The 14,979-nt window shown below is 31.7% G+C and overlaps 1 protein-coding gene across 1 annotated transcript; it reads left to right on the top strand.

The window, feature by feature from the left end:
* The first annotated feature begins 13,481 nt into the window (after positions 1-13,481).
* LOC141613839 (uncharacterized) lies at positions 13,482-13,937 on the top strand. Its single transcript, XM_074432582.1, has one exon. It carries the CDS (start codon positions 13,482-13,484, stop codon positions 13,935-13,937), a length of 456 nt encoding a protein of 151 aa, XP_074288683.1.
* The last annotated feature ends 1,042 nt before the right edge of the window (positions 13,938-14,979 follow it).

Genomic DNA, 14,979 nt, shown 5'->3' with positions numbered 1-14,979 from the left:
CCCTATAGGTATGACCTAAGGGGATCAACTGATCACCACCGTCGCACGACAGTAATGTCAAACTCTAGTCAGCCAATCATTACCGATATGTGTGGACCAGTTGACTGTAAAATATTACATCCCACATGTATTCTTAAAATGAAATTTAATAATGATATTTAAATCATGTGATCGCACTATTGTTGAGGACACATTTCCCAACAATCTCCCACTTGTCCTCGACAAGTGTGCGTCACCAATTCTCTTGTCCTATTACTATCTCCCACTCAATGCAAGGTGTCTTTCAGGTCGTACTTGCAAGTGATCATATCGAGAGTGGTTTACTCGATCTGGAGAATAACTGATTGACCGGATTTATCTATCATAGATACCTTCCGAGCGTGGCCACGCATTTCCAGTTCATTACTCCTCGAGTGGCCCTGAGATATTGTTTTAACCCTGACAAGGGGATGGACAATTCCTATCGCACTCATTCCCTTCGACTAGACACAACCATCATAACCCAAAATATGCCCATTTGACCCCATTTACGAAGGTCGTAGTAACACAAATCAAAGTTAATCTGAAACTGTGCCATCTTAGGCGAATAGTCTTTAGTCAAAAGAATCGACTCATTTGAATACTATAGTAGCTCTCGCCACGACCAGGCTATATAAATTGCCAGAACTCTATAAGCGGTCATAAAGCCCGACAAAATGTTCCTAACAGTCTGCCTATGTGATCGACTAGTCATCTCACATGACTCTATGGCACTTGAACTTGCCATCAATCGCATCACACTCTAGTCACTTCGAGACGTCACCTCATACAAGTAACTATGGGCAAATACAATGTTAATCCGTGTTCACTTTAACGGGGTTCAATTGTCTCCACAACCCGTTTGGATGTAACAAAGTATAATAAAAGAGTTTTAAAATAAAACTCGAACGACAAATGCGATTATCACACATGAATAGTCAATGCCTGATTACTATTTCATGTTCTATAATCTAATTTGATCTTGTACGTAGTTGTTCATTTCAATTCAATTGAAATGACATGACTCATCATGTTTAGCCTTTGAGAAGGCTTTGGTTAGTAGGTTTTATCAATTTCTTGTACCTTACTCAACCTTCCTACATACTCGTTTTCCTTTGTAATGTATACATTTGCATTACAAAACTTTCTGAGTACGTGTCGAGATCCAATCAAGACATAGGCCTTCTATCCTTAGAATAGCTCCCACTGTTTTTGCAGTGTGCGGGACTCTTCCTTCTTGCACATCCCATGATTGCAAGTGTACTCAATTTCCGTTATAAATATCTCTCATTGTTCTTTATTGCCTAGAACGATTCTAGAAAATCTACTTCTTAATTAACATTGCCACAATGGTATCTTAACCATCCTAGTGTGTTTTGATTATGGTTTTGTCGGAAACCATGCGCAATCTCAATTGTCAATTGTCACTTGTGTAACACCCTTACACAATATTGCATCATAAACACTTTGCTTTACTTCCTTAATGCTTCTGCAAGCACTTAAGGGTAATCTTTATAGCTTACTTGGTAAAGATTACTTAAATTCGATTTTTGAAAACAATTCATCATACTCAAAGCATATGAAGTGTTATACATCGATTCTCATTTAATTGATCCGGCAGCGGAAGCAAATGGAATCAATCAAATATGTTCAATTTAATTGAACTAGTCATGAATCTTATTAACATAAGACTTCTTATTGACGCTAATAACATGTGGATTTATCTTCATAAATCTGGATATTAAAGATGTATTGTAATACTCCAAAAGTCTTAAATCATTCCTAATGATCAATATGTCATCCACATATCGGACTAATTAAAATTTCCGTAATTCCCACTAAACTCCATGTATAAACATAACTTCTCGACTTATCGAGAAATGTTTTATCGCATGATCAAAATGTTGATTCCAACTCATTGATGTCCTACTTAAGACCCTCTCTTAAGTTTCACATTATCTTAGGATTGCAAGAATCTACAAAACTCATGACATGTATTGAATATATTCCTTCTTTTGAAGAAGCGGGTTTTAGATTCACTTGCTACGTATTTCATAACCTCATAATGAAACACAATCCTTAAGAAGATCCAAATAGACTTAAGCATTTCAATTAGTGCAAAACCCTTTGCAACCAATCTTGCTTTGAAATATCTCTTTATTAGTGCAAAACCCTTTGCTCACTAATCAAGCCTTTTCGTTTCGGATTTTCATGGCTCTAAGCCTTGTATTGAGTTGTGACTTTAAACACTCTTATGTAAGTCATATGTTCATTACTTTCTAGAAGTAATCAACTTGAATCAAACAATTTCTTTTGTAAGTTATAAGCTCTTTACTTTCTTAAAAGTCGCATGAATTCATCATTTTTAACAAGTGACGAATTTAACCTCCTAGGTTTTGAAGAAACAATGTCTTACACAAAACGTCTCATGTAGCCAAGAAAGACCAGTTTCTTGCGACATAACATTCTCTGTGGCATTCTTTGTGGCTCTTGAATAATTTCTCCCACTCTGTCTTCTAAAATAAACTTATATTTTAGAAAGACAGCTTCATGAGCCGCAAACCCGTCGTGCTCGTGATAATTGCAAGGGAAAAATGAGCATTTGTTTCTTATGAAAAACTTACAACCATGGTACCCTTACCATTTCATATCTCATATGATTCGATTTAGTGGAAAAATAATTTAGACAAAAATGATAAAATCCCCAAAAGGATCAAGTAACTCAAAGTAACTTGATTGAAGTCCAAACCATATCAAATAGCGTTTGATTTCTTATCCATCCACACATTATTCCATAATACGTGCTAAGAGAGATTAATTTGTGATACTATATCACATTTTCTTTGGCTTACATCAAAGTCTTCACTTTGATAATCCCATCACGACTTAAATCGTGATTCCTTGAACTCTTTAAACTTCTTCAAAGATTTTTCTATTTACCTTATTAAGTGAACACATTAGCGTCAACTTAAATCATTGGTAAAAGAGAATGATCAACCTATTATGGATCAATGATTTATAACCTCGATCTCCTTTTCAACCAAAAGGCACGAGACTTCTTGCTTTGAATACAAGATACGCATATACCATTAACAATCTAATGGTTTCAAGAGTACTCGTTAACTCTTTGCGTTCATCATTCCAAAATATTAAGGTTTAATCTTGGGTTACCAATTTGAGTCTTGCATCATCTTTATGATATATTATTCTAGTTTGGTTTAGAATATAATCACCTTGATGATGGGCTAGCCATACATCAAATCATGGTGTATATGGTCACAAAAGTGAAACCTCTTTTGTATCTTTAACAAATTGTATTCTTATTTAGAGTTTATGTACTTAATAGTCACAATTAAGTACAACTCCAAACCCGAAAACTAGATTTAGTACACAATGACTCTATCTCTTGACTTCATTGTTGCTAGTCGTCATATTCTAATCATCCTATGTATCAAACATAATGATGAAAACCACCACCGGTTTCTAATATTGACGAAGTAATACTAGCAAAATTTATGTTTAATCAAATAAACATTTAAAGAAGAAGGTTCAATTAGATGTCCCACAACTAACTTGTTGATACTTCAATAATTTGGGGTAGTTTCCTTTCTCGTGTCCAACATTTAAGACAATGGAAACTTATCGGTTGGGATTGATAGGTTTAGTATCGTCATTCTCAACAACTTTACCTTTAACATAACCTTGTATCAATTCCATTATAATCTTTACTTCTTGAACCTCGTCCTCATCTTAACGGTTTAAGAGAATGCTCCCACTCATTTCAATGAGTCTTTGCTTTGAGAAGCAAAATTGAATTCATGAAGATTACTCTTCATTTGTTCGTTTTAGTCTTAAAACTTTCATTGAAGTGGTTGCGTTATTTTGGTCAATTACGAATTCTTGACAAAACTAATTACCAAAACAATTCATCGCTTCAAGGTACTTAATTCACTTAAGTACATGGAAAAACAATCCATTGTAAGTAGATGTGTTAGTCTCGAATCAAAAACCTGTTTGATAATGAATAACTTTAATCTATACTCTTTACAAGAGATCCTTAGCAATGGTTCGTTTGAGGTTTTAGAAGCAAATTCAAATTTTGTCTTTAGTTACGATGTTTTAATGGAGATTTGTATCAAAATCGAAATGATATCGTATATGAAATGTGGCAAAGAAATAGAACAATATAAAAACGGAATAGTAGAAAACTTAACATTTATCGTTTCATTAATACTTGAAATAACAAGTATAGCATTTACATAGTGACCTCTACCCAACTATGATAAATGATTCCAAGACCCAAATTCATATTGACTTAGGCACGGGGTAGCCGATGCAACCTTTATCAATATAACTCGGTGGATTAACCTTTTAATCGATTCTACTTTTAGAACTCTTGGTCGATAAAATTACTCTAATGTTTATCTATAGCCCAAAACACATCAACAAGGGCACGGGGTAGCTGATGCAACCCTTATCAATAACTTTTGTTGAGTTCAATCCAAATTTCGAATAAATGTGTCCATTATCCAAACCCACATTAACTTGGGCACGGTGTGGCCGATACATCCCTTATCAACATGAATTCGGTGGATTAACATTCATCACCCACTTCCCCTACGTAACAAGGTTTGTACCCCGGGGTAGCCGAGCGCACTCCCTCGCGAAATAGGTTTTCATGGTTTCTACTATTTGGTAAGGCTATGTCTCAATTAATTGTTTTAGCGAGAGGTCATGTCAATTTATTATCACGTTTTAAGTGAACTAAAGCGGTGAACTACGATAATTTTAATTGACACGGTCGATAAACTCGATGAAATAAGGATGCATGTTTTAGTTATGGCGATTTAGCGATGCATGTGACATAAAATAAAATGCAAGCATAAAAATAAATTAAATCCTAGTATGGCCTTTCCTAAAATAGAAAAACTATTTAACTATTACATATTCGGAAACCAACTCCATTGGTCCCTTGAACTTCGGTTGTGGCACGCATCTCGAGGTAACACCGTCTTTATGTATTGCCATTCTTGAAGAAATCCGTCTTTGGGAACTTCAGAATGAATAAAATTACATAATAAATTACATAATTTCCTATTATACATTTGTAACTAAAATAAAATAAATCTATTAAATTACAAAACGGTGATACGAGATCACAATAAAAATTACAACCGAATTGATATTCCCATACATTTCGGGAAATACCAATTAAAATCTAAGGCCATACTAAGTAAAATTACATAATTCAAAATTACATAAATTAAAATTATGACAATCATAAAGAAAAAAAATGCAGCATTATAATATGTATGAACATGCTCAATTTTATGCTAAATCGCCTTTAATTAGCCAATATCGTATATTACTCGGTTTTTACGGATTTGCGTGATTTCAACATTTTATAATCACAAAAATACATAAACTCATATTTATGCATAAGTTAATTACCCTAACCTCTTAGGACTCAAAATTTAGTCTTCACTAATAATTTGACCATAATTAACCCATATTTTATAAAATTGTTCATAAATGGACCAAAAATTACAAAAATAAGCTATTAAACTTCAAATAAATCACAAAATTTCAAATAAATTCAAAATTCAAAATTTAAATTCATGAACATTCTGGAAAAATACCATGACACTCATAATGTTCAAAATCTTAGGTTAAAAATTTCGAAATTTTCCGGAAAAACAATGTTGCGGTTTATCGATTTTTAATAAAATAATCATAAAAACATGGAAAAAAAAATTATTTTCATTAACTTTTCAATTTTAGATCTGAAAAAGATAATAAAAAGCAACATTAGACGTTTTTCCTAAGTCATAGATTATGTTTTATTAATATTTCACTAATAATGTCACTATTTATGCTATTTTTCTTCAAAAATCCATAAATCATGCAAAAAGACTTCTTTATAGCCAATTATTTTACACACATCTTGTAAAATTTCATGTGACAACATATAAATTTTCTATGACCATATTCGAAATTTAACTCATATTAACCTATTTTTCACCTAAATCCGAATTTAATAATGAAAAATCCATTTTTCGAGCATAACAAGTCCAAAAATTATGAAAATTTACAGGTTATCTCAAAATAATATATGTGACAACATATCCAAAAATCAATGGAAAATTCGAAGTATAGCTAATTTTAGACCGAAAATGACATTTTTACTCATAAAATCATATTTAAATGCCATTATAGTATATTATGAACAATAAAAATCCGTAAAATTAACCAAAATATCCTAAAACATTTTAGGACCAGAAATATTAACATGCATGGATTAATTTCGTGATATATCATAATAACACAAATTTTACAAGTTTTATTTGTTATTCTTATAACTCGGAAAAACTTTTAACCGATTTGCATGCAAACAACCGTGGCTCTTGATACCGATTGAAGGAAATGTAGATCTATATACACTAACATACTCATATATGTCTTAATTAATTTGTCATAAAATTAAATATGGATTTTATGCATGCAAACAAATAAACAAAATAGAGAAGAAATCATATTCTTACAATGGGTATTTCGGTTTATATGGGCACAAAAGAGATCTCCTTCTCTTTTGTTCTTGAGCTCTCCAAATGGAAGAACAAGGATTCAAATGTAGAATCCCTCCCAAAAGCATATACCCAAGGAATACATCTTAATAACCAATATTATTTAGATCTAGTAATAATATTAGTTTTGCTATAAAATTGATACAAAATAAATTGTATTTTTGGCTCTTGAATCACTCGGTCAAGAGGGAGTATATGTGAGATTTTATTTCTCTAGAAAATTCATATATTGTAGAGATTCACCATTTTCTTACACTAGAAAATGTTATATGTAAAATGATGAATGAATGAATTGAAAAGAAAAAGCTCTTTTTCTTTTCTTGTATGGTTGGCCGAAAATTGGCTTGGGTAGGATGCCCAATACTTTTGTTTTTGCTCTTCTCAAAAGCATAGGTGGGCATGGCTAGAGATTAGACTTTAATAATTATGTTTTCTCTTATTAAAATAATCAACATAATTATTCCACTAATACTCCTAATTTTCGGTTTATACAAGATAAAATGGAAGGTCCATTTTATTTTGTCATTTGTCAAGTGTGACATATGTGACATGTTACTTGACATGTGAATTTGTAATGTATTTTTAACATATTAAAAATCAACATACTCATAAAATATGTCATTTACAAAATCGACTAGTAATTCGTAATTACTTGTACCAAAAATGTTTCCAAATTATAAACTACAACATTCTGTATTTATAATAATTTATTCATTCCGTTTCAATTTGTTTCTGCAAACAATAATTTCATCTAAGTAATAAAATAATTCGATTACTTAGACCGTGTCTCATTTAATCATATTTACAATGAGATACGTAAATTATACTCACAAAATTATCCGTCAATTTTAAGCAATTTAATTAACTCGTATCGGTATATGATTAATTAAATAATCAATTAAGAGTATTTCCCTATAGGTATGACCTAAGGGGATCAACTGATCACCACCGTCGCACGACAGTAATGTCAAACTCTAGTCAGCCAATCATTACCGATATGTGTGGACCAGTTGACTGTAAAATATTACATCCCACATGTATTCTTAAAATGAGATTTAATAATGATATTTAAATCATGTGATCGCACTATTGTTGAGGATACATTTCCCAACACGAAACACTTCCTTCTCAAAATTCCCATTTTAGAAAAGCTAATTTTTATTTGCCATTCTTCATTAAAATGAAATGCGGCAATCCCTAACATAATGTATCTTGATCAACATCTTCATGTCAATCTTATGCATTTGAATACTCTGAAGCTCTATTTACCTTTAAAGAGACCCTTGCTTTGAAGTAAATCTACTCTTGAGTAACAATTTTCGGATTGTAATGCTATGGCTCGTATGTAAGAAGATCGATTTGGAATAAGGTCATAATACCATTACCTTCACAAAGAAATGTTTTAACAAATAAGACATGTGCGCTAAACTCCCATTGAACTATACTCCCACTCTATCTTTATAGATTATAGTTCCATTACTTTCACAAAGTAACACTTTAACAATAAGACATGTTTGTAACGATCCAATCTACTCCTACTCTATCTCTCAGAAATACATCTATCTTCTTGAGAGGTAGTTTTGTGAGTTACAAACATATATATGGTGGAGTGTTAGGAGTTTGTCTAGATTGACATGTAAGCACATAAAAGAGCAGCTTTATAATGGCATCTTGACTCTTGTCATATGCCAGTCTGATCCATGTCATATGTTAAATAGACTCTTTATTTCTGGTATCTCATGGTTGACCATCTATTTAGAATTACTTGTCCGTTTTGGATTGCAAATTCCCAAAATTTCAACAAATCAAACCGACTCATATTAGTTCGATCTTATGGATAGTGACACTAGGTTATAATCCATCTTTAATAAATCAAATTTATTATTTAGATCTTTGCCACTACGATCGGATCGTAATGCTTTAGAACTTTATTCAATTGGTTCTCTACGTCATTTAGAAATTTCTCAAATTTCTCAAATGCTTCACTTCATATTTGATTAAGTAAATATACCCATATTAACTTTAATCATTATTAAAAGTGACGAAGTAGTCATAAATTCCCTTTGCGATGACGCATATTTAGAACACATACATCGACATGTATTAGTCCCAACAAATCACTTGCTTGTGTCCCTTTACCACTAAAGGGAGTACAAATCATATTGCAAAGGAGACAAGATTCGCATATTTCATATGATTGAAATCATATGGTTCATTAAATCTAGTCGACGCTAGCCTTTAATGCGTTTCTCATTTACGTAACCTAATTGAAAAATCAAATGTACAAATCATTTGTATTACTAGTTATGAGTCTTTTAGATCGTATTATGTAGATATCTTTGCTTAAGTTGGAAGTGTCTAAAACTTGTATATCATAAAGATAAGTGATATGGCTAACAACCATATCAATTTTCAAACACAATACAACCTTTCATGTCTAACATAGAAATGGAAATAATGTTTTAGACTAAGTGGGTACATAATAACAATTATGTAGATTACAACTCAAAGCTATTAGCTAAAACAAGTACATAAGTCCCTCTTGAAGTGGCGGCTACCCTAGCTCCATTTCCTTGTCGGAGATTCATATTACTCTTGTTTAGCTTATCCACATTTCCAAGTCCCACTTGGAGTAATAAGTCCAACTTTGATATTTCCCAAATACTTGGGGCAATTGCGTTTCCAATGGCCCATGACATTACAATAATGACATTCCTCATAGGATTGGGCACCTTTCTTGGTCTTGGTTTTGGTAGTCCCACTATCCATTTCCAATTCATTATCAGGTTTGGTTTTCTCACCCATCTTTGCCTTCCCTTTATTAATACCAATACTCTTTTCATTTGCAAGGACACTCTTGCTAGAACTCCCACTGAATTTAATATTACTTCTTGTTTCTTCAAACATGGATGCCTTGTGTTTAGTGAGATTTTCTTCACAAGATTTTCTTACCAAGGTGGTGGGCAATAATATTGGAGTGGGTGGAGTGTAGATGGTAAAGAAGCAAAAATTTCCATCCTGACTAATGCCAACGCGTAATTCTCTAATCGTATCATTGTCATAATCGGAGCACTTTTCATCAAATGATTGGAGCCATGTATCAACGGTGATTGGTGTAGGAGTATTAGATGAATTCATTGCGTATAATTAACTACAAAAACGAAAATGAAGGAAATAATTAACATCTATCGTTTTAATTAATACTTGTAAACAAGTATTGCATTTATATAGTGTCCTCCACCCAACTAATATAAATGATTCCGAGATTCAAATTCATATTAATACGGGTACGGTAAGCCGAGTCATCCCTTATTAATATAATTCGGTGGATTAACCTCTTAATCGATTCTACTTCTAGAACTCTCGGTTGATAAAAATTACTCTAATTTTCATCTTTAGCTCGGAACAGATGCGACTACAGTCACGAATACTTCCGTTGAGCTCAATCCAAATTTCGATGTAATAACGGCTCAACTCCCTTATGAAATTGGGATTCATGGTTTCTACTATTTGGTAAGGCTATTTCTCAATTATTATATGTGAGAGGTCTTGTCAATTTATTATCTATCACGTTTTAAGTGAACTAAAGCGGTGAACTACGATAATTATAATTGACACGGTCGATGACTCGATTTGAAATGTATGTTGTTGTTTATGGCGATTTGGCAATGCATGTAACATATTAAAACAAATGCAAAGCAATAAATAAAATAAATTCCTAGTATGGCCTTCCTAAAATAGAAAATCTAATAATCTATTACATATTCGGTAACCAACTCCTTTGGTCCCTTGAATCTTCAAATGGGACGCTTCCCAAGACACCGTCTTCGTCGGATCACCTTTCCGAATGGCACCGTCTTTGAAGATGCTCCATAATTACAAATAATAATAAAAATACAAAGCTATTCCTATTATACATTTGTAAAATTGAAAAACTAATAAAACAAAAGTGATACGAGATCACATTAAATTACAACCGAATCAATATTCCCTTTCATTATGGGTAATATCGATTAAAACTAAGGCCATACTAAGATAAAATTACATAATTCAAAATTATATAAATAGAAGACATTCAACAATTGAAATATGCAGCATTATAATATGTACCTATCATGCCAAATGATGTGCCAAATCACCCTTTTAACTTATGTCGTATATATAACCCGGTTTTATGGAAATGCGTGATAATAACCTTTTAAAATCACTAATTAACACTTAAATCACATCTAAGCTCAAGTTAATTATCCTAACACTTTTTAGGACACAAAAATTAGTCATCACTCAAATTTTGACAATAATTCAACTTGATTTAATTTTATGCTCATTTTTTACCTTAAAATCATAATATTTATGAAATAAATCCAAATTAAATTATAAAAAATTTTAAAATTTGAATTTTAAATTTTTTAACATTCTGGAATAATTCCATGACACTCATAATGTCAAAAAATCATGGTTAAAATTTTCAAATTAAATTTGAGAAAATATAGTTGCATTTTATCGGTTTTATCTCATAAAATGTTTAAAGTATCCAAAAATTAATCCAATAATTTTTACAACCTTATATCTGATTAGTGGGATATTTATGAAACCTATAATAATTTTATCATGCCATGCAATACGTGTTAGGTATTAATGCCAAAATAGTCACTATTTATGCCATTTTTACACTAAAAATTCATAAATCATGCTAAATGAGATCATTTAATCCCTAAATTTACATACACTCTTTAAATTATGCATGTGATAACATATTAAAGTTTTATGGCCAAATTCGAAATTTAACTATTTTTAACCATTTAACCTTATTTAATCCATTTTTATCTCATAAAAATCATAAATCATGCAATATTAATCCAATTAATACGAGATTTTATACACAACTTGTAAAATATGTATGTGAGGTCATATAAAATTTTCAAGATCAGAGACTTAGTTTAACTATTTTCAGCATTTTAATTCCCATTTTAGTCATAAAAATGTAATAAAATGACCAAAAATCATTAAAATGCGCAATAAATTTCCATAAATCATAAAAATGACCTAAAAACATTTTAGGACCAGAATATATAGCATGAATGTTTATTTCGTAGCTTATACTTATAAATCACAAATTTTTAGTTTTATATGTTAACTTTTTAACTCGGAAAAACAATAACCGATTATGCATGCAACATCCTTATGCTCTGATGCCACTTGTAAGGTTTATATACTTATTATTAGACTCTTCTAATGGTGAACTAATTACCTTCTTAATTATTTTTTCTTTAGATCTAGTGCATGCATAACAAAATAAAAGATTTATAAGAAAACAATATCCCTTACATTGTAAATTTCGGATTTATCGGCACAAGTAAGGTCTCCTACCTTCACTTGTTCTTGAGCTATGATGAGTAATAGGATGATCCACCAAAGACTTCAAGTATACAAGTCACTCCTCTTGATTGCACCCAAGATTATCACTTACCTCTACTAAATAATATGTTCTAGATATTTGTTTAGTAGTTTACCTTAAAATTGATTACTAATACTCATATATTATACTAATAATATTAGTAATCTTGTTGAACAAATTGGATCATCATTTCTCAAGTTTTAGAGAAAGATGAAGTAAGAAATATGTGAGACGTAAGCATTTTGCATGTGAATGAATAATGGTAGTGTAGTATCTATAATAAGAGAACAAAACTCTCTTAAAAGAGAGTAGTGCAACCGGTGGGATTGTGGGAACAAGAGAAAAGAGCCAAAATTGGCATTTTGCTTTTCACTTTTACTCTTTACCATGCAATAGGTGTGTAATGTAGTCTTTTCTAGCCATGATGATGTCTAATTTTACTAATAAAATAACATCATCCCAACACCCTACACTACCAATATTTCGGTCCATTTAACATAAAATGGACTACCATTTTATTTTGTCAATTTGTCATTTGTCACACAATATGTCACATGTAGTATGTTACATGTTATTAATTAATTTAATGCATATTTATCACATAAATATCATTTTAATAAATTAATTAAATTACATTCAACAAATTGACTAGTGATACTTGATCACATAAATAAAATGGGTCATTTAATTATAATTCACAACATCTTGTAATTATAATCAACCATTTATTCTTATCTCTATTGTTTCTCAAACAATAAACAATTTTAGTAATAAAGCATTTTTATTACTAAAATAAATCTTATTTAATCCCATTACAATAAGATAAATATATTATTTCTCACAAATGAATTGTTCAATTTTAAGGAATTGATCAACTTGTATCGTCATACAATTAATCAACTTTACAGATAAGGGCATCATCCTTTAGGTGTGACCTTAAGGGATCAACTGACCACCACCGTCCCACGACAGTAACGTCAAACTCTTGCAAGTCAACCGTTACCGATTAATGTTGATCAGTTGACTATATAAATGAATCATCCCTTACGTATTCTTTATATGAGATTTAATTATGATATTAAATCATGTGATCGCACTATTGTTGAGGACACATTTTCCAACAATGGGATGAAGTACTGATGACTCATAGGCATTGCTTTGAGGCCGTTGATAAAAGTTTAAAAGATGTAATGCGTCTTTTGCACGTGGGAAATGCTAAACTGCCGTTTGGTGGGAAAGTTGTGGTATTCGGGGGTGATTTTAGACAGACATTACCGGTTGTTTCGAAAGGAAGTAGAGCAGATGTTGTGGCTGCATCCCTGTGTTCATCGTATTTGTGGTCTTTCTGCAAGGTATATATTTCTTTCTTTAAATATCAATTTTACCGTTTTATGTGACTCTTACTTCAATTATTATTGTCGTAATACATTTAAATGATATAAAACGTATACCACGTATAAGTACTTAGATTGACCAAAAATATGCGACTACAAGTTGGTAGTTCAATCGACAATGTTAAGGAGTTACGAAAATTCTCTGAGTGGCTCTTGGATATTGGAGATGGTATAGAAGGCGGTGAAAATGATGGAGAAGTTGATCTAGAATTACCAGCCGACTTACTCATTCAGGATGTGACGAATCCTATTAAGACATTAATAGATGTCACTTATCCGAATCTGCTTGCACAATTGTGGAATCCGGAATATCTCCATGAAAGGGCAATCCTCGCCCCTACTCACGAGATTGTTGAATCAGTAAATGAGTATGTTTTGTCGCTTATTAAAAAGGATGAGAGAATTTATTTAAGCCCTGATGAGGTGTGTAGTGATGACAGAGGTACAGGTGACGATGACATTCACTCTAATGAATTTCTCAACAGTATAAAATATGTCGGACTCCCGAATCACCAATTGAGGTTGAAGGTCGTGCTATGGTGATGCTTCTGAAAAAATTGATCAATCACGTGGATTGTGTAACGGTACGAGACTAATTGTGACCGATCTGGGGGCACGCGTGATAAGATGTACTGTCTTAACTGATAGTCATAAAGGTGATAGAGTGCATACCGCTTGAAGGAATAGTAGATCTATATACTAACATATTCATATATGTTTTAATTTAATTTGTCATAAAATTAATAAGTGATCTTATGCATGCAAACTTATAAACAATATAAAGAAGAAATCACCATCTTACAATGTGTTTTTCGGATCAATAGGGCACAAGAGAGTTCTCCTTCTCTCTTGTTCTTGAGCTCTCCTTAAATGGATGAACAAAGAGGATACACGTATAGTATCCCTCCCAAGGATTAATACCCAAGAAATACCCTTAATAAAATTAGTATTATCAAAACTAGAATAATATTAATCTTAAAATAAAAGACCCAAAAATATTTCGGTCCTCTTGTAATTCGGTCAAGAGGAGGAAGAAGGAAGAAGAATTATTTTTATCTCTCTAAAAATAATGTTTGAATGATGGATGATTGAAAATAAATCACACACTCAAGCATGTAGTGAATGATCAATTTTTAAGCAAAAGACCCTTGTTCTTTTCTAGGGGAAACTGGGTAGGAGGGTGGAGGAATGGCCAACGCATGGGCTTGGTGCTCTTCCACAAGAGACAATAGGTATGCATGCCTAGTGTAGGGAAGTAATCATATATTCCGCTAATCTTAATTAACATTATAAGAATTGTTAATCACACCTAATATTTCGGTCCATTTGAGGATAAAATGGATTCCATTTTATCTTTGTCAATATGTCACATGTCACATGTTACATAAAATTGTTATGTATTTTTAACATATTAAAAATCAACGTATTATTAAAAATACGTCATATACAAAAATCGACTTAGTAATTAATAATTACTTGTACCAAAATATTTTACCAATTATAAATCACAATAACTTGTATTTATAATAATTCATTCAAATTTAATTGTTTCCTTAAACAATTATTTCATCTAAGTAGTGAAATA

The sequence above is a fragment of the Silene latifolia genome, chromosome 11 (assembly GCF_048544455.1).
Source record: "Silene latifolia isolate original U9 population chromosome 11, ASM4854445v1, whole genome shotgun sequence".
Lineage (NCBI taxonomy): Eukaryota > Viridiplantae > Streptophyta > Magnoliopsida > Caryophyllales > Caryophyllaceae > Silene > Silene latifolia.
The sequence above is the reverse complement of the archived record's forward strand: the minus strand, read 5'-3'. Positions and strand labels throughout refer to the sequence as shown.

Bases quoted from the DNA above. Each gene is read 5' to 3' on its own strand.
- LOC141613839 (XM_074432582.1), top strand. From the start codon at position 13,482: ATGCGACTACAAGTTGGTAGTTCAATCGACAATGTTAAGGAGTTACGA.